At 32.0% G+C, this 27676-nt stretch overlaps 1 protein-coding gene across 1 annotated transcript; it reads right to left on the bottom strand.

The window, feature by feature from the left end:
* Positions 1 to 10696: 10696 nt before the first annotated feature.
* Positions 10697 to 12870, bottom strand: LOC132280025 (aldehyde oxidase GLOX-like). The gene has a single exon (XM_059782130.1). The coding sequence runs from the start codon at positions 12675 to 12677 to the stop codon at positions 11025 to 11027; it is 1653 nt and encodes a 550-aa protein (XP_059638113.1). The 5' UTR covers positions 12678 to 12870; the 3' UTR covers positions 10697 to 11024.
* Between the last annotated feature and the right edge of the window lie 14806 nt (positions 12871 to 27676).

Here is a 27676-nt window from a genome sequence, read left to right as displayed (position 1 = left end):
TTAAATCCTGCATGGTTTCATGTCCTGTCAACTAAAACAGTTGAATGACATACTAAATGGTTGTTATATTTCTGTATTAGGAAGAATAGGGATTTAATCAAAACACTTAAATCCTAATTATATGTTGTGTTTTGGCGACGAATAGTTGACCAGCTCAACATTATAATTGCATGGGATTTATATACATATAAATTATGTTAGTCTGTGCGGCTAAACAAGCTGAACGACTAACTGGATTTCTTATGGTTGAATATGATCGAACTTTAAATATATATGTATGGTACCGCGATATGAGTTTGAGTCTCAGAATCGTCGGTTAGGGAGCGTATATGTAGTAGGATGCGTAGCTGACTATGTTGGTTGAGGTATACCCTGTTAGGCTTAGGTAGTCATGCCCACTCAGGTGCGTTTTGCATGTTGCCTTCTATTCAAGTTGAGATCCTCATCATAATCTAGCGAGAGTCCTGTAGTGTGGATATATATTTATTTACGGACTATATAGCTATGGTTGAGATATCTAGGATGTATCTGCGTATCGGGTCTCTGTTTGGATTGTAGTTAGGATATAACTTGTTTGTGAGCCTAACCCACTATTATTTTTCAGGTAACGGATGGTTCTAGGTCTTAGAGCTTATTCGTGCTGAGTAGAGATGGCTACTCATTCTACCGACAATGTAGGAGGTTTCTTCATGGTTTAGCACTGGACTTCTTTTTGGTTGTTCGTTTTCCAGTGTTGGTTTTTATTAGGGGTCCACCAGATGGATTCCCGTGTTGTATTAAAAATGGAGAAGTTGGATGTATCAGAATAATTTTCTTATTTATAACATTTTATTCTGAGGTTTCAGTTTTGGATTATCTTCTTAGTTTCTTTTTAGCAGTTTTATTTATTCCTATTTATCTTAATTGTATTCTGTATTCGTTTATTGCTAATTGGTTTGATATCCTCGGGTAATCGAGTTAGGGCCTGGCCAACCGGCATCAGGAAATCTGTGGGTATCACACTTCACGAGAGAATTCTTATGTTCCCTGGCCATCTCGGCAGGCATGTGAACTCTCAGGAGTCTCATTAGACTATACCATAAGCTTACGGCTGGACTCGGCCTGTTCGTCTTATGTGCGACGAGGAAGATTATCCGAAGCTACCGCCTCGGACCTTGTCCTATGCTCTTGCTGAACTTCGCTGGGCCGAACTTCATTAAGCCAAACCCCATTGACCTGAGGCTCGTTTTGGTTGGCAAGAGGTGCAGCCACGTCAACTGGTGGTGGCCGAAGTGTTAACTGAGCCATAGCCGTTTGAAGGGTGTCGTTTTGTTGTTAAAGCAATGCAATCTGGGTTACGCTGGCTTCATTTGCCTGACGAAGTGCTTCGAATTGGTGCAAGAACTCTTCTCGCATCTTTTGCATCAACTCCATCTGCTGATCAGCCATCGTTGACTCTCTGTTCGACATTCCAGATCGTGGAAACGAAAACAATTTGAAACAAAAGTGGGAGTATATTTCTATATGCTTCCCACAAACGGCGTCAAAGTCTAGATGCAAAATTTCTCTCTATTAAAATAAATAAAAAGAAAAAATACAACTCACTCAGAACAAGCAAATATAATACTTAGAGACAAGTGTATAATGCTCGATGTCTTTATTGGAGGTCTAGGCCTCTATTTATAAGAAATAAGATGGTGGAATTATGGTAGGACTCGTATGGCTTGTCCTACAATCCATTCCATATATGACATTTTTTACAATTATAATCCTTTCCTTTTTACAATTCTTTCCCTGCAAAACTTTCCTTGCACAAAACTTGTTTTCTTTGCTGAATCATTTGTCTAGTGGGACTGGTCTACCTTTAATTGAAATTGGGTTGCGTGTGGGCTGATCCAAATGACTTGGTGAATGGGCTTGGAGTTCAACGTTGGCTCCCCGGGCTGTTGATGCTTCCATTGGGCTTGAATGAGATTGTACGCATCTGGGCTTAGTAAATGGGCCGTATGGCTTGGGTCAGCAGTCTATATGGAAGCAAGACTTTGCCTGGGCTTGTTCCGAATTGGGTTCTCCCAATTTGGGCTTGATACCAATTGGGCCCTTGCTGTATCTAATATCAATTTGTAGTGTGATGACATGGACGATTCTTACTAGAGAGGGGGATTTTTTCCCTCCACAATGCTTCATCCATATCTTTTATTTCAAAGATCTTAGAGATAACTTTTAATTTCATTTCATAAACTAAGATCACTACTAGCAAACAAAATATCATCAATATATAGAATCAGAAATATAAACTTACTCCCACTAACCTTCTAATATATACACTGATCAATAATGTTTTTCTTAAAATAAAAGAAATAATGGTATCATTGAACTTAAAATACCATTGTCAGGAAGCTTGTTTAAGTTCATATATTGACATCTTAAGTTTATAGACCATATATTATTTACCTTCTAATCTGAAACCTTCAGGTTATTCCATATGGACTTCATATTCTAAACTCCCATTTATAAAAGTTGTATTCACATTAATTTGGTGTAACTCTAAATCATAATAAGTTACTAATGCCATGATATTTTAAGAGAATCTTCTTAAATATTGTAGAGAATGTTTTTTTATAATCTCTTCATTCATGGCATTAATCCATTTAGTAAAATCATTATTGTCAATGGCTTGTGAATATGTAACCGGATCCTTATATATCTCACTATTAAAATCAGATTCTTGCAGATATATCACATAGTCATTCGAAATAGCAGATCTCATTTCTCTTTAAGATCTTCTTAATATTATTACTCTGTGGTTCTTCTATAATTTATTCATTAATGACAATCTCATCATGGAGTTTTTGTTCTTCGTTGTTATAGGGTTCAACAACTGAAGAAACAATTATTTCTTTAGAACTTATGGGTAAATGAATTTGTACCCGAATTTCTTAAATGATTACATTCTTATTTTTATCACTCCCACTAACTTCACCATTCTCAATGAATCTGACATTTCCGATTTCAACAATTCTCGTATTATGTTTAAGATAGTAAAACCTGTACCCTTTAAGTTATGGGTAATAAGTAACATACTCCTAACCATATCCATAAGAATACAATTACGCCTTTCAGCTACATGCTTCTGCTGTGGCATGCCTAGCATAGTGTATTGAGCACAAATGCCAAACATTTCAAGGAGTTTAGCAAATGATCCAACAGTCCAAGGCATTGGCCCGTTTTATTATACTTTCCATAATATTCACCACCTCTATATGACCTTATGACTATCGAGTTGTTTTTCAACCTCATTTGTGTATACTTCAAGAGTATCCACTGCTAGAGATTTTTCAAGCAACAAATAGATATATCCATAACGTGAAAAATCAACTATAAAGACGATAAAATACTTTTCTCCACCAAAAGATGGAACATCAGAAGATCTACAAATGTCTGTATGAATAATTTCAAGAAGCCTTATACTTTTTGTGGCTCATTTCTTTGTGTGTTTGGTTTGTTTACCCTTAATACAATCCATACACACACCAAAATAGTAAAGTTTAGATTCAGAAGAATCATATCCTTTACTAATTTTTCTAACATTTCACTGAATATTGTCCTAGTCTTTTACGCTACAAGATATATGAATTGTCATTAATTGAGCTACGCTTAATTCTAACATTATGATGCAAGGTCAAAAGGATTTTAATAAATAAACTACCAAGTTTTAATTTACAGAAATCATCAACAAGAATACCATAATTCACAAATTATAATTTCTTGAATAAACGTCATTATCAAATTTAAAGGAAAAATCATTAACATAAATTTTTGAAATCAAATCAAATTATGGGAAATTGAAAAAATATAAAGAGTTTAAAATAATTTAAATAAAATTCATTGTCTAAGACTAGACAAAATGTTTCAATGGATTCAACAAAACTTTTTCCCAATTCTCATTTGAATTTGTGGTTTAGGCCATAAGAAGTCCTTGCATCTACTAGAAACATAAATGCTAGTATTTAAGTCAACCTATCATGTATTAGAAAGAATATCAAAAAGTGATTCGAAATATACAAAAGTCAAAAGACTTATCTTATTTTTTCGAATCATTCTTTATGTTTCATGTAATCTTTCTAAAAGTGTTCAATACATAAATGACACTTTTGCATTATTACATTCATTTCTTCTAATAGATTAATAAAAGTCTTTTATTTTTGGGTGTTGCTCACTTAATGCCCTTTCAGGTATCTTCCCAAATTTCTTTATAACTTTTGAGTCATGAGATGAACTCAATGATTATCTTGATGCTTAAGCCTTGTCTCTTCCTAAATTAACATAATTGTCAATTCTTTCACTTTCCACTTGTCTTAATAGTATTAATTTGAAATAACTCCTACTGAGTAGACAAGAAATTGAGAATAAATTAAATAAGAAAATTCTCATCCACAATCATTCCTAAGGTTTTTAATTTTGCAGCAACATTAGTCATTTTAAAATTATGTTCATACATGGTACGAGTACTAACAAAAATACATAGTAGTGATATCAATTAATATTTTTCGTTTTAGATATTTATCTATAATATGAAAACATTCTTATAGTCAAATATTCATTAGCACTATCACTATGGGGAACAATTATTCGCAAAACCATAATACTTAATCTGCTCAATCTCTCCCAAGTTTTATGGAGAATATTTTCTTCCTCACTTTCTTTATCAGTAATAACAATAGGTTTCTCAATTTAAAATGCTAAATTAAGATTTAGCACACCTAAAACTTGAACTTAACTTACTTATTCCGTTATGAGAAGTTAGTCTTATTGAGAATCAGAACAGATGTAACATGCGAATTAAGGGATGTAATAAAATAAATATAATAAGATAAAATACTCACAACAATAATGTTTTGAGTTAACAACACATATGTATAACTTAAAAATATATAATACAATGTATAACTATAGTACCCCTTTGGGTGGCAACTATAAAATACTAATAATGATACTTACATGTACTTATATGTATATCTTCATTGGTGATGCATTACTTAATTAAATAAATAAGTTACCTTTGGATATCTTATACCTACCTAATTAAAAAATACATATAACCCCTTAATTTTTATTTAATTACTTGAAAATCAATTCCCTTTGAAGAATTATTTCTCATGGTCAAATAAACCAATATTCATGAATATCACAAAAAATTATAAGCATCATAATTCATGAAATAAGGCAATTATGTTTAACACTAAAATTAATATTCATCAACCATTATGGTTAGGCCACTTTAGTTACTAACATTTACATAATATGAATACTCCCTTCATCCCACAATATATGTATGGGGAATCCAACTTTTTATGGTAGTGGAGTTTTAATAGTTTTTTATTGTATTGATAAGAGTGAAATTTAAAATATGCCCATACTAAAAGACAAAATAGTGTTTCGTAATTAGTGCAGTTGTTTAGTTAAAATGATAGTTTGGGAATGTTATAAAAAAAAATAGTACATTCAATTTTGGAATAGGATATGTTTTTTGGGACATCCCAAAATGGAAAGATGGACAATTATTTTGGGACGGAAGGAGTATTAAATTAGCTAGTAACTAATTTATAATTAATTATGTCTACTATAAAAATTAATATTCATCAATCATTATGATTGGACTACTTTGGTAGCTACTAATCTTCACATAATATGAATATTAAATTAGACAGTGATTAATTCATCATTAAGTTTTCCATTTAACATTATACACACATACTCATAGTGACCAATCCAAGTATAAGAAGGTTCGATCCCAGGAACTTAATAATCTGAAAATTTAATAAAAATATCTTTTTACCTTATATACAAAATAAAACATATTATTTTATTTTCGGACTTGGATGCCATAATTGGAATCAATTTAAAATTGATTCTCATGTATGGGTATAAAATAATTATTTATTATGTTTAATGAAAATTAAATTAAATTTCTAGACTCACATATTATTCTAGAAATTCAAATTTTCAATAAAATAAATAAATACACGTACATTATGTATTTAATAATCTATTTAAAATACTCATGTACAGTGACATACTTCTCATTCATCAATTATCACTGTATATAAAAAAACAAACATATATATATATATATATATATATATATATATATATATATATATTTATATCCACCACACAAGTAGCTCAAGAAAACTTTTGGGTGTAAAATATGCATGCTAAAGAAGTGATGTTTCAAAAAACATCAATTTAATCATGCAAACTAACAAAGTTATATATATATGTGCTTACATGTATTTAGTAATTTTCAGGTCAAATATACAAGGGCGGAAATCAAGGTAGCAAACCAAAATAAATTCTTTGGTAAACAAACTAATCAAAACATGCCCGGGAGATTAATCGGACATTATACAATCATAATCACTATTCCTATCAAAACATATCCATGATTTCAAAATAATGGATTATATAATCATTTAATTTTTTTATTTTTATTTATGCAACTTTAGAGGAATATCATGAGTTCCTAAACCATAAGCTCTGACACCAAATGTAAACTATAATTATTCGTGTAAACTATTCGTCACAAATAAACATAAATCCTAAAATCTTAGAACTTCATTATTCTCACATTCTTATAATGCATAAATAAATATAGTTAGATATAAATATCTCGATCTATAATTCCAAATCTCATAGAGATCAAGCCAAACACCGAGATCCTTTCTGTGGAATGAACAACATTATAAACTGCAAGTACAAACAATAACAAAGCGTGTGGAAACTGATTTATCTCTCTTGGCCTTTTACGCACATAAATATTATACGTGCTGTTTTCATTAGCGTACATAATTGATGGGATATATGCACTTTTATAAAGGCAGAGAGAAGACCAATTTTACTTTTAGTAACCTTAATTCCACTTTTCATCAAAGAAAAGAATAAATAAGAAAATACTTCTCCATTAATTAATTACCAAAAAGGTAATTTATAAGTTGACTAAATAATATAATATTAATTTGATATCTATTTACTTAACCACTAATTAATATAATAAATCACATGTTCAAATCATGTGGGCCAAACAATTAATAAATAATCTTACAAAGTCCACCCAAATTAAGAAAGCATAGACTGCATAACCAAGCAACTCAAAGAAGGAAACAAGAATATCTCAGAGCTAAAATGATCATGCCAATGCTTATATAAGGGTATAAAATGGTGAGTATTTAGAATTCAATTGTAAAGTATCTTTGAATATATTTGAAGCTCATTTAGGATCATGCATTAACATACATTCATAATTGATCCTTGAAACAAATGAAAGATCATAAAATGCAAATATATCATTTAAACATGATCTACAAATGATAGGAATTGAATAGAGCATCAAGGAAGCAAAGAAAATGTATTTACAGTAATGTCAGTGAACTGGCCAAAAAATACACACGAAAGCCAACCGACTGTAACTAGGCTTAAATGCATTCCAGAAAACATTTTCAAGAAACAAAAAGTTAGATGTAATACCCTGTATTTTTAGAGGAATTATTAAATGGAGTTTATTTAAATTAATTGGCTGAATTAATTAATTTTTTTAAATTATTTTGTGTATTTGTTTAATGGTATATATTTATTTTAATTGCATTGCTTATGTGTATTTGTTTATTGCATTTATTATTATTTTAATTGCATTGCAATGGGTTGGAGTATTATGGCTATTAATTTGTTAGTCCTACATTTGAATTAGGGTTTGCCCTTTTAAATGTCAAAAAGTCCATCACATGTTCTCTACATTGAGTTACAAGTACTTCTGGTTTGAATAATGCATTCAATTGACTTACAAGGGTAGCTTGGTCATTTCACAGTGTTGAGAAGGCTTTCCAAATGATATTTGGAAGGTACATTATCTTTGAAGACTATTTTGCAAGCATTTTAGGGTTGAAAACCCTAACACAAACAATGATATTTTGATACAGAGCTTCTTAAGGGTAATTAGGACTTTTCACACATGTATTATATCATAATACATTTGTGTATGATGGTACATTGTGTTCAATTGCTTAATTTCACAAGAATACTAAGTGTTCACAGGTTCAGCTGCTAAAATCTCTTTTAATTAATAATATCTCTGTGAGGGCATTTTGGTCAATATATAGATGTTGAGAACTCCTGTGACATGTGTCTTGTGGTCCTGGTATAAAAAAATGCATGCTGTCATTCTTTACTTTGCAATTAAGCTTGTGATATATTCATATACATATACATTTACAAGGCTGTAAATGAAAATCTTTTGGTATTGGTATGAGAACACCAGATGAAAATCACTAATCCTCTCATTCTATTCTATTCTTTTCTTTTCTTTTCCTACCGATTCCATCAATCCAAACGGAGCTTTGGTGTATAAAGAAGTACTATGCATTTAATCAAGTGGTCCACTGTTACATGTGAAACTTGTCCCATGTCAAATTTGGATGGGGGTTGAAATGTGTACAAATAGGTGGGTATACAACACTACCCAATAACTTGAGTTTTTTGGTAAATGAGTAAGCGCCTACTCGTTACAGTTGGTATTAGAGTTAAACCTAGTCCCTAATCCGGTGCCACCCCAAGCGCCCGACCAGGAGGGCGTCTAGGTCTGGCCCTGGGTAGGCAAAGTGGCCTGACCATAACGAGGGCGTTGCGCGGATTCAGGTAGGGGAGAATGTTACAAGTGGGAGTTGTCCCACATCGGATTTGAATGGGGGTTAAAGTGTATACGAATTAGTGGATATGCCCACTCAGAATTTTTTGATAAATGGACAAGCGTCCAACCGTTACAACCACCAATCTCTTGCCACGTGAAAAATGTTGGGATTTTGGCATAATTTCATTGTTTGAATGATATAATTTTGGTGGTCAATTATATGGCCGTATGGATGGCTTAATGCGCAAGCTAAGGGTTTGATAAGGCAATAAACAAAATTTAAGGAAAGTAATTGATAAGGAACGAATTGCTTTGTGCCAGCGACAAGTAAGGTATCCAATATGATTCTATGGGGAGATCATATGGTGATCCCAGATAGATCTCGGTAAGATCCTTCAGAGATCCGAGAAAGATATTCTGATCAAGAAGGTAGAGTCAGAATAAGTTATATTAGTTTTTTGTGTGAAGAAATCATTTTGTGTGTACAATCTTCAAGATAGATATTTGAAGTTTGTCTTTGGGTGGATTTTCTTCTTTATGTAAATCATATAATTATTGGGGATTTTTTTTTTGAGCGTTCGGTGAGCTTTTCTTCGTTTAATGGGTGACGTTTTGTTGTGAGAAGAGTGATTATTGTCTGGAAGAACCAAAACATTCTTCAATTTGTAATCTTCTTCTATATAGTGATACTGATCATCATCGCTTATAGATATAACCCTATTTATGAGGGTGAACCACGTATAAATCTTGTTTCGTGGTGTGTGTGTTTTTTTATCTTTATTCATATCTTGTTGTTATTAGGATTTGTCATTATTGTGTGTATATTTGTTTAGGTCACTTCCGCATAACAAATTGGTGTCAGAAATTTTCGTTGCTGCCCAACAAATTAGTATAAGAACTTCCGCTCTGCACAATAGATTAGTCTCATTAGTTTCATTTGACAATGCATTTTAGTGAAAGAAGTTAAGACTTGGATTGATCATGTCACTATACTTTTTTATGGCGTCCGTTAATTAGTTATTTCATGTAGAAGAGTGAACTAATATGACCTATACTTGATAATCTGCTTTAACATGGAAAGGTGCTTTTTGTTCAGGGCATTAAAGTTCAATGATGGAGAGAGAATGAGAAACATTTCAATGTTTCTTGATTAGATTTTAAGCAATTGTAATGAGATTACTACATGTGCTTTATTTCTAGACCATGAGCAATTGACCACAAATTTTTTTATCATTTTGACATTGTGATGTGATATTTTTCATTTTGATACGATATAACACATGGAAATAAAACCCAGATTAAATTGAAATGGAAATGATCATTATATATATATTACTCTATAAGGATGTCTCCAAACTTAATTCCGTAAGTAAAAAAAACAGGACTCTGATTAAATTATAGAATTCATGAGAATTGGTATCACCAATCCACCATAAATCAAGCACCAATTCATATAACCTCACTTGTTTTTTCTGCTTTTATTATTATTATTATTATTATTATTACAGTACATCTTTCATGTATTAATGCCAATAAGTCGTTTATGATAATAACCAACTAATGGTCTTTTTTTTTTTTTTTAAGCAAGTGTTATTTACCTAAAGAATTGAACACATTGTAGGTGTAAGTCCAAAAAAAAATATTCCGTCCAAATTGAATATATAATAATGCTTCTTAGAAATCCTTCTCAGTCATGAACTTTCCTATTTTAAAATTTAGATACATTAAATAATTAATTTGATTTTTCACAAATATAAAAAATAAAAAATATACTGTTTGTTTCAATGGTTAAATTAGCATTGCTCTTAAATATATATTTCCAAACAGACTTTCTTGAATAATTCAACTTCCATAAGATGAGTAGGCCTAAGAGACACAACAGGGCTCACACTGGCAATCAGTGGCAGAGGATCCAACCTCTATGAGATATAAGCACAGCAACACACAGAAACGAAGATATACGACTTTAATAATACAACACGAATTTGAAACAACGAAAATTACAAAAAAAAAAAAAAAAAAAAATCTTCAAACTTTTGGTCATCAGAAGCATCAAGCTTTCATGCCTCCACTTACAATGATAGCATCATCTCTGCAAATTATTCAAACCTTACAACCTTAAGAATTCACCTAACCTTCTAAATACAACTTTTTCTTAAATTTGTATTCACACTTTTGGACTAAGAAAAAGATAAATACATGAGATAAATTTGAAATGGGAATGATTTGTGTATATAAGTCATACACAACTCTTCTTCAAGTTTGATACGCAATTCAAATCGGCCAGTTTATACTGACTTTGTCTTAATTCGTTATATCGCGACCGTGACTGATACGATAAACCATGATGTATATATATAAATTACTGTATATGAATCCATATACCTTCACTAGGAATTTCTTGATGAACCACGAATAGAAGGTAATATCCGGAAGGTGCAAGATTTCCCGAACCCGGTGTCATCACTGTCACTTCATATGTGGATTTTCCTACTTTTACCACGTTCCCTCCACCAAGCACCAACAATCTCTGATTCATTGAGAATGAGTGTGTGTTAAATGATGGTGCAACCATTGTAATCGAGACCAAATTCCCATTTAGTACACCCGTGACTGTGAACTGAACCGTTAGCTTTTTCCCATACCCGAGCTTAACTTGAGGAACGGGCGAAACAATTTTTGGACGCAAAATTGCAGACCCTGAGTCCAAATACGATGGAGAGAATGCCTCCAAACGTAATTCCGTCGGAAAAAGGACACCGGTGAACTTGTACAATTCATGAGGATTGCTACCGCCAATAAGAACCCTACCATCGCGCAGCAGAATTGCCGTAGAATGGTACATACGGGGTACGGTGGTCGGATTTTGTACTTCGAATCGAGACCCAATTGGACTGACGGGTAGGTAAATTATTGGTTTAAGAACCGGGTCCCGACCATTTTCCCATCCAGCAGTGCCTGACGCGGCACCGTTAATGATCAATACGTTGCCGTTTGGTAGTAAAAGCATGTCACCCATGACCCGAGCCAGTGGCATTTTCTCCACAACCCACTGAGGATTCGGGTCGGTTATTTTGATCCGCCCACACGTATTCAAAGCCCCGACAAACTTGCCATTTATCGCGCTGCTGTACGATCCTTTGGGTGCACCACCACAGACCAAAACTTCAGCTTCAATTTGAGTTCCCTGTAAGTCCTTCAATGGAAGGAGAACTGAAGACCCAGTGCTCGGATAACTCCGAGGATCGCCGCCAGGGATTGCCGGGTAAGTCTTTACAACAACACCTTTGAAATAATTGAATAATATAGCTCGATTATTAGCAAAAATAAACAAATTTCCATCAACGTTCAGGAAAACAAATGGATATAGGTTGTTCTCTATCCTTCGGTCACTGGTCTGAGCTAAAAAGGGTAAATTATAAGCTTCCGAAGACGAAGCAGTTTTTGGGTAAAACTCATAGTTGAACTGTTGCCGACCGCCGATGATGATTTGCCGGCCGTCCGGCAATATGTGATTGGTGGCGTACCACCTTCTCTTAGTTAACTTAGAGTTAAGTTCCTGCCAATCACAGTAACTACATGGCTGAAAAATTCTGACCACATATTCTCCATCATTGAACCCACCGGTTTGGATCAGACGGCCGTCAGACACGACAGCACCTGAGGAGCACCAGACGTCGGTGAGGACCATGAGGGGACGTATAGTGTTGGTGGCGACGTTGTACTCGACTGAGTGGGCCGTGCAGTCTGTGGTTAAAGCCAGGTCCTTGGGGTCTTTGCGGCATTTGCCGTTTGGCAGTGAGATGTTGGAGTGGCCGAAGTCGGTTCGGTCGAAGATGACAACTCGGTCGTTGTGGAGGAGTTGCATGTGCATGGCTGTTATGCCAATGTTGTGACTTAGAAGGTTCCACCGGCCTCCGGCGGCTTGTGTCAGATTCAGGCACCATTGTCCGGCTGCTATAAACAGTAGCTGCCGGAGGAGGAAAGAAAGAAGCACGTTTCTGGTCATGGTCATGAATTTTGTTTTTCTTTTTTGGGTTTCTGTGTGTTTAATGTGTATGATTTGAGAATGTGATCGTGGGAGTTCAAAGATTTATAAGGTTTTGATGGAAGGAGTCATACTTCTACACGCAAGCAAACGCGTAGAATTTATTTAAATATTATAGCAAAGGAGGGATTACAAAGGATACATATGGCAAGTGTTTTTTGTTTTTTCTTTGGTAGAAATATTAAAAATATATATATTAATAATAAAATAAATAAATCAATGATTTAAACATTGCATCAATTAATTTCTGACATGTCTCTCACACGATTATATATGCTCACACGATTATATATGCAATTGTTCGGAACCTTTATCCATAAAATTCTGCTTTAAACTGTTTGTGCATGCATAACATGATTTTTTCACAATTAATAACGATATTGAGACGGTACTTCACAAGTTTACACATTTATTTGAACCATGGTCACATACGCACCGTTTTAAATTTATACTAGAAGGAATAGCAGATGTTATACTGCATTAAATTGGAGCTGGTACGGAATTTACAATACTTGATATTACTTGTACGGCTCAATAGTGGCACATGTTCAACAGCAAGATTTGTGGTGTAAAAGAGCTTCTAGTACGTGACTTTACAGGTTACTGTTATGTGTGGTCTTACCGATGTACATATATCTTCTTCACTGTGGATATTTACTACATTCAACTTTAAAGTTTGACCCTTGACTTCTTAGCGTGATGCTCTCGTGTGTGTGTGTATATGTGTGTGTGACTGTGTGTATTAAAACAGCTAGAGTAATATTTAGGCTAGGGTGAATTTTCAATCTAGGGTGAATTTTCTCAGGCTTCAGAACACGTGCAGGAAAGGTGTTTTGAGCAGAAAAAGAGACTCGTGAATGGTATCCAAATTGCCTTTCTCTCTCTCTCTCTCCCTTGATTCTTCTGCGTTTGGATGGCGAAAGGTTTTTTTGTGTGTGCATGACAGTTCATTAGATACATACAAGGGATAATGTATGTCAAGGCAGCGGAAGCTGTTTTTCTTTGTTTGAATTGCAATGGATTTTTTTGATTTGAAAAACAATTAATTCGTTTCACGTTGCTATCATATGATTAGATTGATTTTGCATGAGGTTTATATAGCACTGATAATTGTATCTCTGATGGTTTTAGTAGACAAGTTACCGTACAAAATGATGAATTATACCTACCTTACCTTGGTTTTGACAAATTATTGATGGATAAATAGTTTCGTGTTCATTATTTTGATCTTTTAAATTCATTGGTTTACAGTGATTTTAAAAGTAAAAAATCAATAATGTCCTTATATTGAATTGCATTTTAAATCAAAGAAGCTGAAATTGTTATTTTATAATAATTGTTCAATAAATTTATCCTAAAGAAAACGCTAAAGGTGAAACATGTGATAAATTTCAAGGGTGATCAAAATAATAAACACAAAACGATACATTTATGTATAAATTATTCAAACTTTAAGAAAAGTTAGTATAATTTACCCTACAAATAATTATGGGTTAATTGTACTGACTACCTTTAAAGTCTAGGTCAATTCCACTCAGCGGCTAGTCAACGCAATTTTGGACAATAACGCTCTAAGGTTTCAAACGACATGAATGTCCTTGAATTATTAATTCAATATTATTCACCAAATATCAGCAATGTGAATTACGAAAACAACCCTCTACATAATTAACAGCACAAATGATTTTTTCTGTAACATCATAGAGAGAGATGAGAGAGAGATCTTTCTAGAGAGGGGGTGTCGCCATCGACGCCACCACCAACCACCCTAGCTACCTTAACCATTGTCGTCCCTTTCTTTCTTTCTCTCTCCACTCACTACTGCAACATCTATCCACAATCACCTCCTACCATTGTAGGTTAGAGATTTAAAATGGGTGTCAATACAAAATTTTAAAACCTCGAGAGACGATGGGGTTGTACTTTGTGTTTACAAGTCTCTAAATGACATTGACAAGTGTCGGTGTAATTAATCCAATAATTAATGAATCGGTGGGGCCGCATTTTTGTAATTGGGTCCGAGGGTTCAACTTTAACAATTTAGCTCAGATAAAGGGCACAGAAGAAAGTTATTTTTAGCGGAGCCCATATAGCGCATCAATGCATTGTCAATTTGCGATACTTACCAAAAATTGCTTTTGCGTTGTTTCTCTCTCTGAAAAACCTGCATGGGCTTGGCTTTAGTTGTGTAATTTTGGCATGGCAGTGTTGTGGAATATGAACTCGGTGTAGAGCCTTCTCGGGCAATTATGGAGAGGTACTCTAGACTTGATCAAGTGGACCTTTAATCTTTTGCCACGTGGAAAAGAATCTTAAATTATAATACATTTTAATGAGAGGGAAATTAGAATTTGTTCTATCATATTTTTCTTATTTTCTTATTTTTTGTTTTTATTTTTTATTTTTTTATAACGAGAATCATCAGTTAATAATCTGTTTTAACTTGGGAAATATTAATTCCGCTTTGGGTAATAGGCTGGTCCCAATCTCTTTCGGTGACTGCTAATGACAAACTGTAAAGAGTATATATGTATTTGATATATAAGCTTCCACATTTCCAAAGAATATTATATGGACTCAAAATCATGAAAATAAAACAAACAAACAAACAAAAAAAATCACAAATATATATACACATAAAACACCTAAAATATTGGAAAAATCACAACATTAAGCAACTCAATGGTCACCACCGGTCAGTCTCACAGATTCTCTTGGACTATATATTTACATTTAATATATTAATTAAGAATCTAAGATACATGATAATTATGGATATTATGGACTCAAAATCACAAATATAACTATAAAGCAACTAGAGGGTATCAATTCAATGGTTGGCATTTTTTCCACAAAAAGTAGGATTTATTTTATTTAAATGATCTCTCTCTCCAGGTCTCTCTATGTAATATATAAATACTGGGAAAAGGAAAGAATAAGACACACTGAAAAAACAGCACAATACTTGCACGCCACTAGAGAAATACCAAAAAAGAAGCAAACAGAGAAGAGGGCATATATGCACAGCATTTAAAATACCGTCAGCAAAAGGTAAATTAAATGCAATTTAATACTACTATTACTATCCGCCAACGTATTACAACTCACAAAGCATATATGCAACAGAAGCCAAAAGCTATACACAACACAGCCATCCAACCTATGTTAGATGGACTCGTATGAGTATGAGTATGAGTATGTACCCATGCGTCAGATTCTAAATAAAAAGATATACAGACACAATTAAATATTTATTTTATTTTATTTTTTAAAATAAAATAATATTTTTATCTAATATAATATTTAATATAGACATTTAACTCATTTTAAAATAATAATATAATATAACTGAATGATTGAATATACTTTTTAAGTACATGTTCGACCAAAAGTATCAAACATACATCTCATACCCATGTCCGAGAGATACGTATTCGACACGGGTAATTCACTACTTTTGAAAAGTTCAGAGCATAGATTTTCATGACAGCAATTATGAATTATTAAAGATTCAAATATTCCCTCCCAATGGAGAAGGTATTGGATGCGTCTGACACACTGTGCTTCGAGTTTATCTATCAAGTTTATCTAAGTAATACATATAAAATGAAAAAGGTATTGGGTGCACTACACCTCGGATGAAACGATATAAGCCATATGCGTACAAACAAAAAGGTATAGGGTGCACCCAGTACACCGAATATTTATTCCTCTGAATTACCCTTTGCAGATTATATCAATAAACTGGATTAATTTTACATTTACATGTAAGTCAATTCTAAGCAATTATGTTCTTGGAACTTAATGATTTGAATTTGATGTACCTAGGATGCACATGTGCATGTTTTGGGATGAAATAGATTGATATATCTAATCGATCGCTAGCATTTATTTTGCTTAAAGAAACCGTTGTCATAATCCGTCATTAATTCTAGTTCGCCCATTAATGGTGTAAGATTACATCAAGCAGTGACTGATACAATCAATTAACTATGGAGAAGTGTCAATCAGTTTTTAAAACCAACACATTGTAGGACTCCAATAATTGCCGTCAATATTGGCCCAAAATAATGAAAAATTAAAGTCCAAATTGATATAATTATGTAGATCCCATATGATGTCATTTTATGTTATCTATTGGTTATTTGTGTTTTACACTATTTTTTAAGTCCATGAAATGTTTCATTTTAAAAATAATTTTTCTTAATATGTGGTTGTTAAACAAAATTTAAATCAAACCTAAGCCCTAAAATACGAACTCCAAGAATTTTGCAAACGTTTTTTTGACTGAAATATTCCTCCAGCCCTAAGGGCACTACTTTAGCCTTAGTTACGGCGGTTAAAAGTTGACTGTATTTATACCAATACATTGCAGGACTCCAATTAATTAATTAATTAATTATGTATATCAATATGATGTTCCACATTTAAAATGGAGCAATGCTACTCATGCCGTCTATATAGGCCGGACAAAATAATGAGAAATTAAAGTAAAAATTGATATGTTCATATGGATCTCATATGAAGTCATTTTATTACGTATTGTTTATTAGTTATTTGTGTTTTGCATTGTTTTTTTAGTCCATGAAATGTTGCACTTCAAAAAGAATTTTTCTAAATAAAAAAATAACAATTATATTTGATGGTCACATTCTTAGTGTAAAAATTTTTTTGTTTACGTTTGATTGAGAATGAGATCATTTTTGTATTTTAATTTAGATACATGTATGTGAGTTTGTGTATGCATATATATTTCATATAAACAAAATTTTCAAAATTCTTAATGAAAGTGATCGTCAAATTAATTATTAGAGTAGGTAGTTAAACATTAACAATTTAACACTCCGTCATCCAAAATTGAAAACTAAGATCATTGGATAAATTTCCTTGTCATATCACTATAATCTCTGCTTACAGCTCAGCCATTTTGACAAATCTACAAAGTCACAAAGACAAGTTTTACGTTTCTTTAAGAGGTTACTTATGGTGACCACCACTCCTATATATGAAGTGATATATTCTGTTTACATTAAAATTGAAAGCAAATGAATTTCAAATAATTTAACTTTCTTTGTCGTTTAATTAAGAGTCTATGATCATAAAAGTTCACGTGTACCTCCTAATTATTGTCATCCATTTTATTATATCAAGAATGTTAAAAAGCTACTTCAGTTATGGAGTATTTAAAATAAACCCAATGAAATTAATAGCTAATCTTTATATTTCTGTGGTCCAAGAACAAGAAAATCATTTTTCATTTTGAAAAGTAGAGGGCTAGATTAATTGCTCAGCACATGGCAACAAAAGTTGACAATGGTTACTTTCAATATTTACTCATTAAAACTAATCCAATAATCCAAACAAAGATCTTATGTTTAGGTTACTTTCATTTTTTTACCATTTAAAATCTTACAATCGTTTTTTTTTTGGAGAGAAGGTTAAGAGTTCGAATCCTTTAAAGAGATATTATGTGCATATTAATTTTTACTTTCGAGAAGAAAAAAAAATCCTAATTAAATATTTTGATTATTTCCTTTTCCTTTTTGCTTTTTGCTTTTTGCTTATAATTAATCTTTTTTGTATATGTGTATATGAGAATTGAAAAGGTCTCCTTAATAGAAGATAGACAGGTGACATCAATATGAAAGAAGTCACCACTTCAAATTAATATGTACACTAAAATAATTAAATACTTTTCTTGATTTTCTAATAGACATATTACTAATAGTGTCCGTTCTTATATTAAGATAAATTAGGTAACCTATATTATTATATGTACATGTATCCTAACTTTTGTAGTCCAGCATATTTTTTTTTACTTTTCAAAATCGAAGGCTGACGGTTCAATTCTCAGAATAAATAAATAAATAAACTATAGGGTTAGTCTGCTATCATCTAAATGAGTTGAAAGGGATGAAAGATTAATAAATCCTCATGTATAGTCATCTAGATAAACTCCTTATTTGTCACGAATAAAAGTCATATTGGAATATTTCAAAGCATATTATATTTTCAATATAATATATGTATTATAAATATATACATTGCGAGGACTTAAGACCTAGTTTTGGAAAGTAATCTTAGCCATCTAAAATCTTGACTGATCTAAGGGATAATTTTTATAGACCTCATCATATAAGCTTTGCTATAGCGTCCACGTAGAGGAAACTTGCCCACCCACTCCATTTGATATTATTTTGATCCTTTGAAAGCAACATTAATTATAATTTATAAGAAAGATATATATATATATATACACATATATTTTTATAACAAACAAACTGTACGGAGACACTTCAAATCAATTACATTCGGCTACAAGAACTTTTTAACTCAACTACAACGTTATTTTCACGTGACACCCAAGATATCAATCGTTGCAATTTGATATAATGCATACACAGAAATATATATATGTGTGTGTGTGCGCGCATTATTTATAACCATGTGATATATTTAGAGTTAGGACGCAATGTGGTAGTCAAATAGATTGAGTACGAAAATAAACGAGTAAGTGATGCTATTGATGTAGGGTTCACAACAACCAGATAAGCTTAACAAGACTATTAACGAAATATTGTTTGACATAACGAAGACAATTATTTTTTTGCTTTTCAGCAATCATATTTTTGTCATGATCAATATAGATTCAAGTCCACACCGTACTTTTCTGTGGACTGTTTGTATGCTTCCAACATCTAATTAGACCTAGTATTGAATTGAATTTCAATTTGAATTTGGTTCGAATCGGATTTGATAATTCGAATATAGATTGATTATTTGATTCAATAATTTATTAATAATATAAATATAATATTCAGTTAAATTTAGAAATCGAATATAAATTATGGTCAATTTGATAGAACAAATATAATATATAATATACTATACATTTATCTATGTCATTCATTTGGTATGCTATCGATAAAAAAATTAATCAAATATGTTGTTTACATAGTGTTAGATAACTGTTTTAAAAATCTTAATTATATCAGTTTTTCTCCGTCTTTTTTAGTTCTTTTCTTACTCCAATTCATTTTTTCTACTCTCTATTGTTTTCCTTTAATCAAATATCTAATTTCTTCTCTCTTTTTTCAAATTTTTAGCCTCTCTCTCACGTTTTTTTATTTTTTGAAATTTCTCACTCAAAAAAAAAATAAAAATCTGATCGGATTCTCGAATCAAAAATCCGATAACTACAAAATTGTATATGAATTCAATAACATATAATTTATGAGATTCTCTTTATCAAATTATTTTTCATTGAATTGGGATCGAATTAAGCTGAATCCGGTCTAAATATCTAGAACAAAGGGTTTTTTTTTTTTTTTTTTCTTATTTTTCAACAAAGTGGACAAAATAACAAAGCAAATCACAAGCAACAAAACCAGAAAGTGATGTCTGAGAAATTGTTTTGACAAGCTCATTCATGAAAAGTTGACAAATAGCTATGCCAAGCCCATTGAGCCTATTTATAAAAAAAATTGACAAATTGCTATGCCAAGCCCATTGAGCCTTTTTATAAAAAATTGACAAATTGCTATGCCAAGCACATTGAGCCTATTTATAAAAAAAAATTGATAAATTGCTATGCCGAGCCCATTTATAAAAAAATTGACAAATTGATATGCCAAGCCCATTGAGCCTGTTTATAAAAAATTGACAAATTGCTATGCCGATCCCATCGAGCCCATTTATAAAAAATTGACAAATTGTTATGCAAGCCCATCAAGCCCATTCATAGGTTACCAAGATTTGGGGCTCTGCTTATAAAGATCTATAGCTCAAGGCGCATAAATATATCCAGAAATATTCATTTGAGAGGCCAAAATAGTAACATGAAATTAAAATTTAAAAAATATAAAATATTATGAATATTTCTGGTGAGCGTATTATACCTGGATTTTACAAAAAAAAAAACATTAAAAGTTATCACAACATTGTAAATTTGTAATATAGTGATTATAGGAGTACTCAGGGTGTCCCCATGATACATAACGTTCGTTTCTTCACTCTTGAATTCATATAAATAATAGGGTTAATGACAATGACACCCTCTAAGATTTGTCTTAATTACAACCATATACAAGTTAACCTCTTTTTGAACAATGAGGTCCTTTCAGATTTCATAAACTTAACAAAGACACTCCTGCCAGCTCTGACACAAGTTAAAATGACGTTATTACCCTTTGACTTTTGAATTACCCTAATTTTTTTTTATTAAAATAAGAAAATGTATCAAAAGACCATTTTAGGACAAAAATACCCTCATCTTTCCCATCTCTCTCCACCCACCAAGTCCAAAATCAATATCCAATCAGTCCTTTTACAACTTCCATCGAATTTGAATTTATCTTCATTGATTCAAGACTCATCATTTCAAATGCTAAATTCACCGGAACTATCCTTGCCGAGCTCGGTGACTTACATTCACTCACTCTAAGCAATTCATCCATATCAAACGATTAGTTAATAAATCCTAAACTATATCCTTTCAACGAGAACCCATATACTTCTGCAACTCTCTTTCTCTCTCTTTCGAGCTCCAACAACGGTGATGATGCTCTGGCAACATTGACTAGCAGTGGTGTTGGCATGATGGTGAAGCGATTCTGACGTCGACGAGATCTTGTTCGGCGACTAGCAGCGATGATGACATTGTGGTGACGCAATTCCAACGTAGACAAGGCAATGAGATCCTGGCGACACAGAACAGACATGGTGGTGAGAATCCTATGATGGTGACGATCAAGGAAGATTCTCCCATTCTCTTTTTTTGCATTTTCTTGCTTTAGATACTTATGCTAAATGCTCTCCACACATAAATTATACCTCTATGATCACATGTTTATCTCTATAAACCCACTTCAGCTTCGCATAACAAGTAACAATTGAATCCAAAATTGCCGAAACGGGCTTATCGCTTTCAATCATTCACTCAATAACTTAATTTGTATGCGTAAATAAATAGGAATTGTAGAGTAAAATCGCAAGAATTGAGGGATACCCATTTAGAGACGAGATCAATCGAAGAAACCCATGAGGCATTTGGGTTCACACACCTGGTTTTGGTGAAGAACATATCAAACCAAACTTGGGTTTAACTTGCTAGGCAGGTTTGTTGATTCTACGAGGAATTCCTAATTGTCGTACTTGAGAATTCCCCAACTGCGACTTCATTTTCATTGGAGTTCTCTGAGTTGTGGAACGATTTCACAAAAACATGCCTTCATATTGAGAAAATGCATCCAACGAGATGACAGGAGAGGTTCATCGAGAGCTCGAGGAGACCACCTATGCGGGTAATCGGGATGATCGTTTTCATCAAATCAACGACCATGATCTCTTCAATACCAAAGCCATGATCACCTTGGCCAAGACGTCAAGATCATCGCTGCCCATTTGATCGTCGACGATGGTCAGTGGTACTGGTCGTCGTCATCAGTCAGTCGAATTTCGAAAGGGTTTGCCATGATCTAAGGGTTAGGGTATAAAGAAATTATGTCGGTTGAAAATAAGGCCAGGGTTACATAAGAGTGGTGAGATCTGTAGGGGTTAGAGAGCGGTGATAGAGGAGTTGGAAGGTTAGAGAGAGAAAAGACAGAGAGAGCTGTGGTGGTTGGGTTTTCTAAGATCGATGGGCATTTTAGTCATTTTACGATTCTAATATTTTTTGATCACATATTAATTAAATATTGAAGGGCAATGTAGACATTTCACTGGCAAAATTTGATATCAAACTAGCAGGGGTGTCATTGTTCAAAAAAAGACTAAGTTATATATAGCTATTATAATCACAAACCTCAGGAGGTGTGATTGTAATGAACCCTAAATAATAAGTAATATAGAAAGAGAGTATTCAAATATACATCAAGGGTGGCTACACCATAAAGTTGGGGTGCAATTTGGGCTGGGTAGCTTAAGCCCAGTCCGAATTTTTTTACAGGTTTGGATAATTATTTTTACTATTAGAATTGGACTTGAGTTTCCAATCTGAATTTAATTAGGGCTGGGTTTGGATTGAGGTATCTGCAACCCAAGCCAATCCGAACTCGAATTCTAATATTATTTTTTATATATATTTTTATTTTAAATAAATTATATATAAATCTCAATTTATTGTATTTTGACACTTTAGAGAATTAATTTTCAAAGAATTTGTTTGTAATTTATTGAAAAAGTTCAATTATTTCTTAAAACTTTTTGTGTTTTGGAATAATTTAATCTAAAACTAACTCAAAAATAACATTAAATTTTCAGTGTGGAGATTGGTCACATGGGTAACCCAAGTTAACCCTACTTTCTAACCTGATATTATCTTAACCCGAGTTTAAAAATAAAAAGATGGGTTGGAGTCGGTTGAGTAGTTAAATATCAGGTTAGGGTTGAACATTTCGTATGTCGAGTTGGATTCAAGTTGCACCTCTAACCCACTCGAGTTGTAGCTCTACCATAAAGCAATTAAGGTGATTACGCCCCCTAATATGATGAGAAGAGGCCCATATCTCATTATACTAGTTATATACTCCCTCCGTTCCATATTAGTTGCACATCTTTGATACTAAAAGTTTTTAGAAGACATGCAATTAATCAGGGGTGCTCAACCATAAGGCAATCGCCTAAGGCCCCCAATATCAGAAGAGACTCGTATCTCATTATATTAGAGTTATATACTTCCTCCCCCAATATAAGAAGAGGCACACATCTCATTATATTAATACACTCCATCTGTTCCATATTAGTGTCCATATTTGATATAAGATGTTTTTAGGAGACATGCAATTAATTCATTGTCGCCTTTTCAAATTATCAATTTTTCCTTTTAAATTTAAATATGTATATTATCGAGTTAAAATATTTTTGAAAACTTAAAAGGTAATGACGGAAAAAATTGCATTTATTTTACTTTGACTTTCCAAATGGACAATGATGGAAGGAAAATGATTCTTGCACTGATTTATTACAGTGAATTGCCAGACCTATTTATTTTAATTGGTCCATCTATGCAGCAAATAGGGGAGTGGGGCCTCCACTTACTTGTATTGTGCACAAATAACCAATCAAAAACATTAAGTTAGGTAATTCACTACAACAAATTGGTGCAAGAATAACTACTCATGATGGAAAGATGGACTACCGAGCGAGTATTAATTTCTTTTAGACCGTTCACTAAGCCTATAATACAATAGGAGTATTTTTTTTAAGGGCTAAAATCATAAAACTCCCACTACTTTCAATTTTTTATCATAAAATCACAACCTGTTTCTATGAACCACAACACTATTACAAAGTTATCACATTGCCGCAATTCTGTCAATGAACCATTATGGGCTTGTTAAATGACTAAATTACCCTTATGATATATCACTTTATTTAAAAAAACAAAAATCAATATTTTACAAATTACAAAATTACCCTCAGGCACAAACTTGAATATTATAATTTAGTTCATTTAATTTCAATAAAAAAATCTTTTGTAGAATTCACAATTTGGTAAACAAAAAACTAAATAAGACATTAAAATATCATTATTTATTTTATATTTTTAAAAAATTGAATCATTTTCATACTTCAAAAAATTGAATAATTACTACACAATTTAAATATAAAAATTGACAACAATTAGGATAGCTAATAAATTTTTTCAACTATGTTTAAATGAAAAACTAATAAATTTTGGATAACCACTAAATTTTGAATAAAATTATAATTACAAAAGTTTAATTCTTATTTTGAAAAATGGTATATGTAAAAAAACGATTGATTCAAAACTAAATTGAAAGAAGATTTTCAAAGTTAGATTTACTGTATTTCTAAAAAATAAATAAAATGAAAGGCCTCATCTGTGTTTTAAAATGAAATACATAATTTGATGGTAAATTTTTTAAATAATTTTTTTAAATATTGTTTTAAAGTCTTGGGTCATAAATTATTTAAAATTTTAATTCAAACATTAAAATTCAATCATTTTTAGTGGATGAGTAAACGGTGGCTTCTATTATTTGACATATTTAGGGGCATTTTTGGAATAACAAAAAAAATGTAACAACACATAGTTGGATCATGTTTTTGCAAGGGTAATTTTGTCACTAAAAATAATTTGCCAATGCAAGTGAGCAGCACGCGCTACTTTAACGCCCCAAACTAACAGAATTGGAGTAATGTGATTTGTAATAGTGTTGGGGTTTTAATAAACAAATTAGGGTTTTATGATAAAAAATTAAAAATGGTGGGGGTTTTATGATTTTAGTTCTTCTTTTAATGGATTAATTATGCTTCAGTGTATTATATTAATTACCGAATAAATACAAATGTTTTTTCATTGGTCAAAACAAGTAATTTGATCATATAAATAATAAGTAATATATATAAGAAGAGAGAGTATTATTCATATGAATATGGGTTGGCTTATGCTTCGGTGTATTATATTAATTATCTAATAAATACAAATTTTTTTTCATTGGTCAAAACAAGTAATTCAAATAAATAATAAGTAATATATAAGAAGAGAGAGTGTTCATATGAATTAGGGTTGGCTAAACCATAAAGCAATTAAGGCAATTGCCCCATTATATTAGTTATATATTCCACGAGAAGAGACATATATTTCATTATATTAGTTATATACTCCCTTAGTCAATATTAGAATAAATGCATATCTCATTATTTTAGTTGTCCATCTTTGATATTATAAGTTTTCAAGGGACATGCAATTAATGAATTGTAGCCTCTTAAAATTTAACAACCGGTTCTTTTAAGTTTAAATATGTATATTATCAAGTTGGAATATTTTTGAACACTTAAAAGCAATGATGGAAAAATAACATTTATTTTACTTTGACTTTTCAAATGGGCAATGATGAAAATATGGACTACAAAGCGAGTACTAATTTCTAAGGGTGTTGTCAATGACGTTCAACCATAATGCAACTAAAGCCGTTCTTTTGGCCCCCGAGTATTTATTTTAATGGATTAATTATGCTTCAGTGTATTATATTAATTACTACCAAATAAATACAACGGCTCTTTCATTATTCAAAACAAGTAATTGATATAAATAATAAGTAATATATATAAGAAGAAAGAGAGTATTCATATGAATTAGGGCTAGCTCAACCATAAAGTAATTAAGGTGGTCGCCTAAGGCCCCCCAATAAGAAGAGAGGCACATATGTCATTATAGTTATTGATACGGAATATTCGACCAGATAAGAATTCCAAGTGACATGGAGACTCAAAGGGCATGGATAAACTTAAGAAGATAAGTTGATCATCTCGTAAGGTAAATAAAGGATAAGATTTGATTAATTCAAAGGTTGCACTAAAAATACGATTAACTAATCCCTTCTCTCCCAGAAGGAAATGCGGAAACGACAACTTTAACTTTCTATAAAAGTGAAGTCAGTCAACATAAAAAGGTACGTCATAAATTTCATATTGAATTCTTATCGGATATTGAATTGTCAAGTACTAACTTGACCGTCGGAGTGCTCCGAATGTTTTTAAACTTGTTTCGGGGCATATGGGATGCATGAATAGCATTAGACTTGGACCGAGCACCTTCCCCTCGCTTTGCAGCAGCAGTTTTAGAAACATGCTTACACAAAGCAATCAGATAGAAACATGCTTACACAAAGTGTAATACCCCCTAATTTTGGAACACGGATTGATCAAGTCCGCGCACAAAATCAAGGGATATCAAAACAATTTAAGTATTTAACAAGCACAGAATACAAAGATGAATAATAAAGAATAAATAAACCGCTGAAGAAAACTAATAAATAAATATTACTTAATGATTCTCCAACAATTACAATTCGGAAATCCCATAACTCAAGGACCCCTTAAACATTATCCAATAATCCAATACTATTTAAAAGTACACAAGATGAATAGACGAATGACAGTCTCCCAGCTGCGGATCCTCAACCTCGAGACTGGAACCTCTAATAACCTGAAAAATAAATCGTGGGTTAAACCCTACGAGCAAGTTCACTCTACCAGGCCTCTGAAAACCAATAAGCAGATCATCTCTGATCAAAACCAAACCTAATAAAGTTTTAACTTTAATAAAGCACGATATACATGTCTATATATAATTATATATACTATACTAATCACATACATTAATAGGTTTATTAAATTTCCATACCTATTAAATAATTATTAAAATAATATTCATACCTAGACCAATCTACCATTTCATTTTATAAAAACTCCTTTGACCTTAATCCCATCCTAGTCAGTTGTTTAATCATTTAAACAACAAATTATAATAAAAAAAAATACTCTATTTAATCCCAACCCGATAATGATTTTAATTGTTTAAATCACATATCCAAAATCCAAGTTTTGACAAATCATCCACGTCTTCCCCAATATTATTTTATTAATGTAAAATAATACACTAACCAGTAAGTACTAAACTATTCTCATTTAAGAATATCTAACCCTAACCCAATCCATACATACAACAACCATAGATGATATTTTAATCATCTAACACATAACAACGTAATTATGCTTTGGCAAATCAACCATGCCATTGTAAATATTTTTATTTATATATTGGCAATTCAACCATGCCTCCATAAGTATATTTATTTATACATTGGCAATTCAACCATGCCTCCGTGTATGTATATTTATACATTGGCAATTCAACCATGCCTCCACAGGTATATTTATTCATACATTTAATTAGCAATTCATCCATACTTTCCATATATGTATTCTATTCATACAAATATTTAGGTAAGATATTTAATCATTTGACAATTCATCCATGCCCACACTTTAACCATGAATTAACTTTAAAATTAACAATACGCTAAATCATACATAGCCATCACATGCATATTATACGCATATCATTAATTTAACAACCAGCCTATTAAGATATGCCAAATAAGAATGATAATATTAATCATCTTAAATGATTTATATATATATATACCTACACATAT

Source organism: Cornus florida, unplaced genomic scaffold (genome assembly GCF_030987335.1).
Source record: "Cornus florida cultivar Cherokee Brave unplaced genomic scaffold, ASM3098733v1 CherokeeBrave_3.0.0_Hap2_Chr10, whole genome shotgun sequence".
NCBI lineage: Eukaryota > Viridiplantae > Streptophyta > Magnoliopsida > Cornales > Cornaceae > Cornus > Cornus florida.
The sequence above is the reverse complement of the archived record's forward strand: the minus strand, read 5'-3'. Positions and strand labels throughout refer to the sequence as shown.

What these genes read in the sequence shown, in the direction of transcription:
- LOC132280025 (XM_059782130.1), bottom strand. Translation starts at nt 12,677, where the DNA reads ATGACCATGACCAGAAACGTGCTTCTTTCTTTCCTCCTCCGGCAGCTA.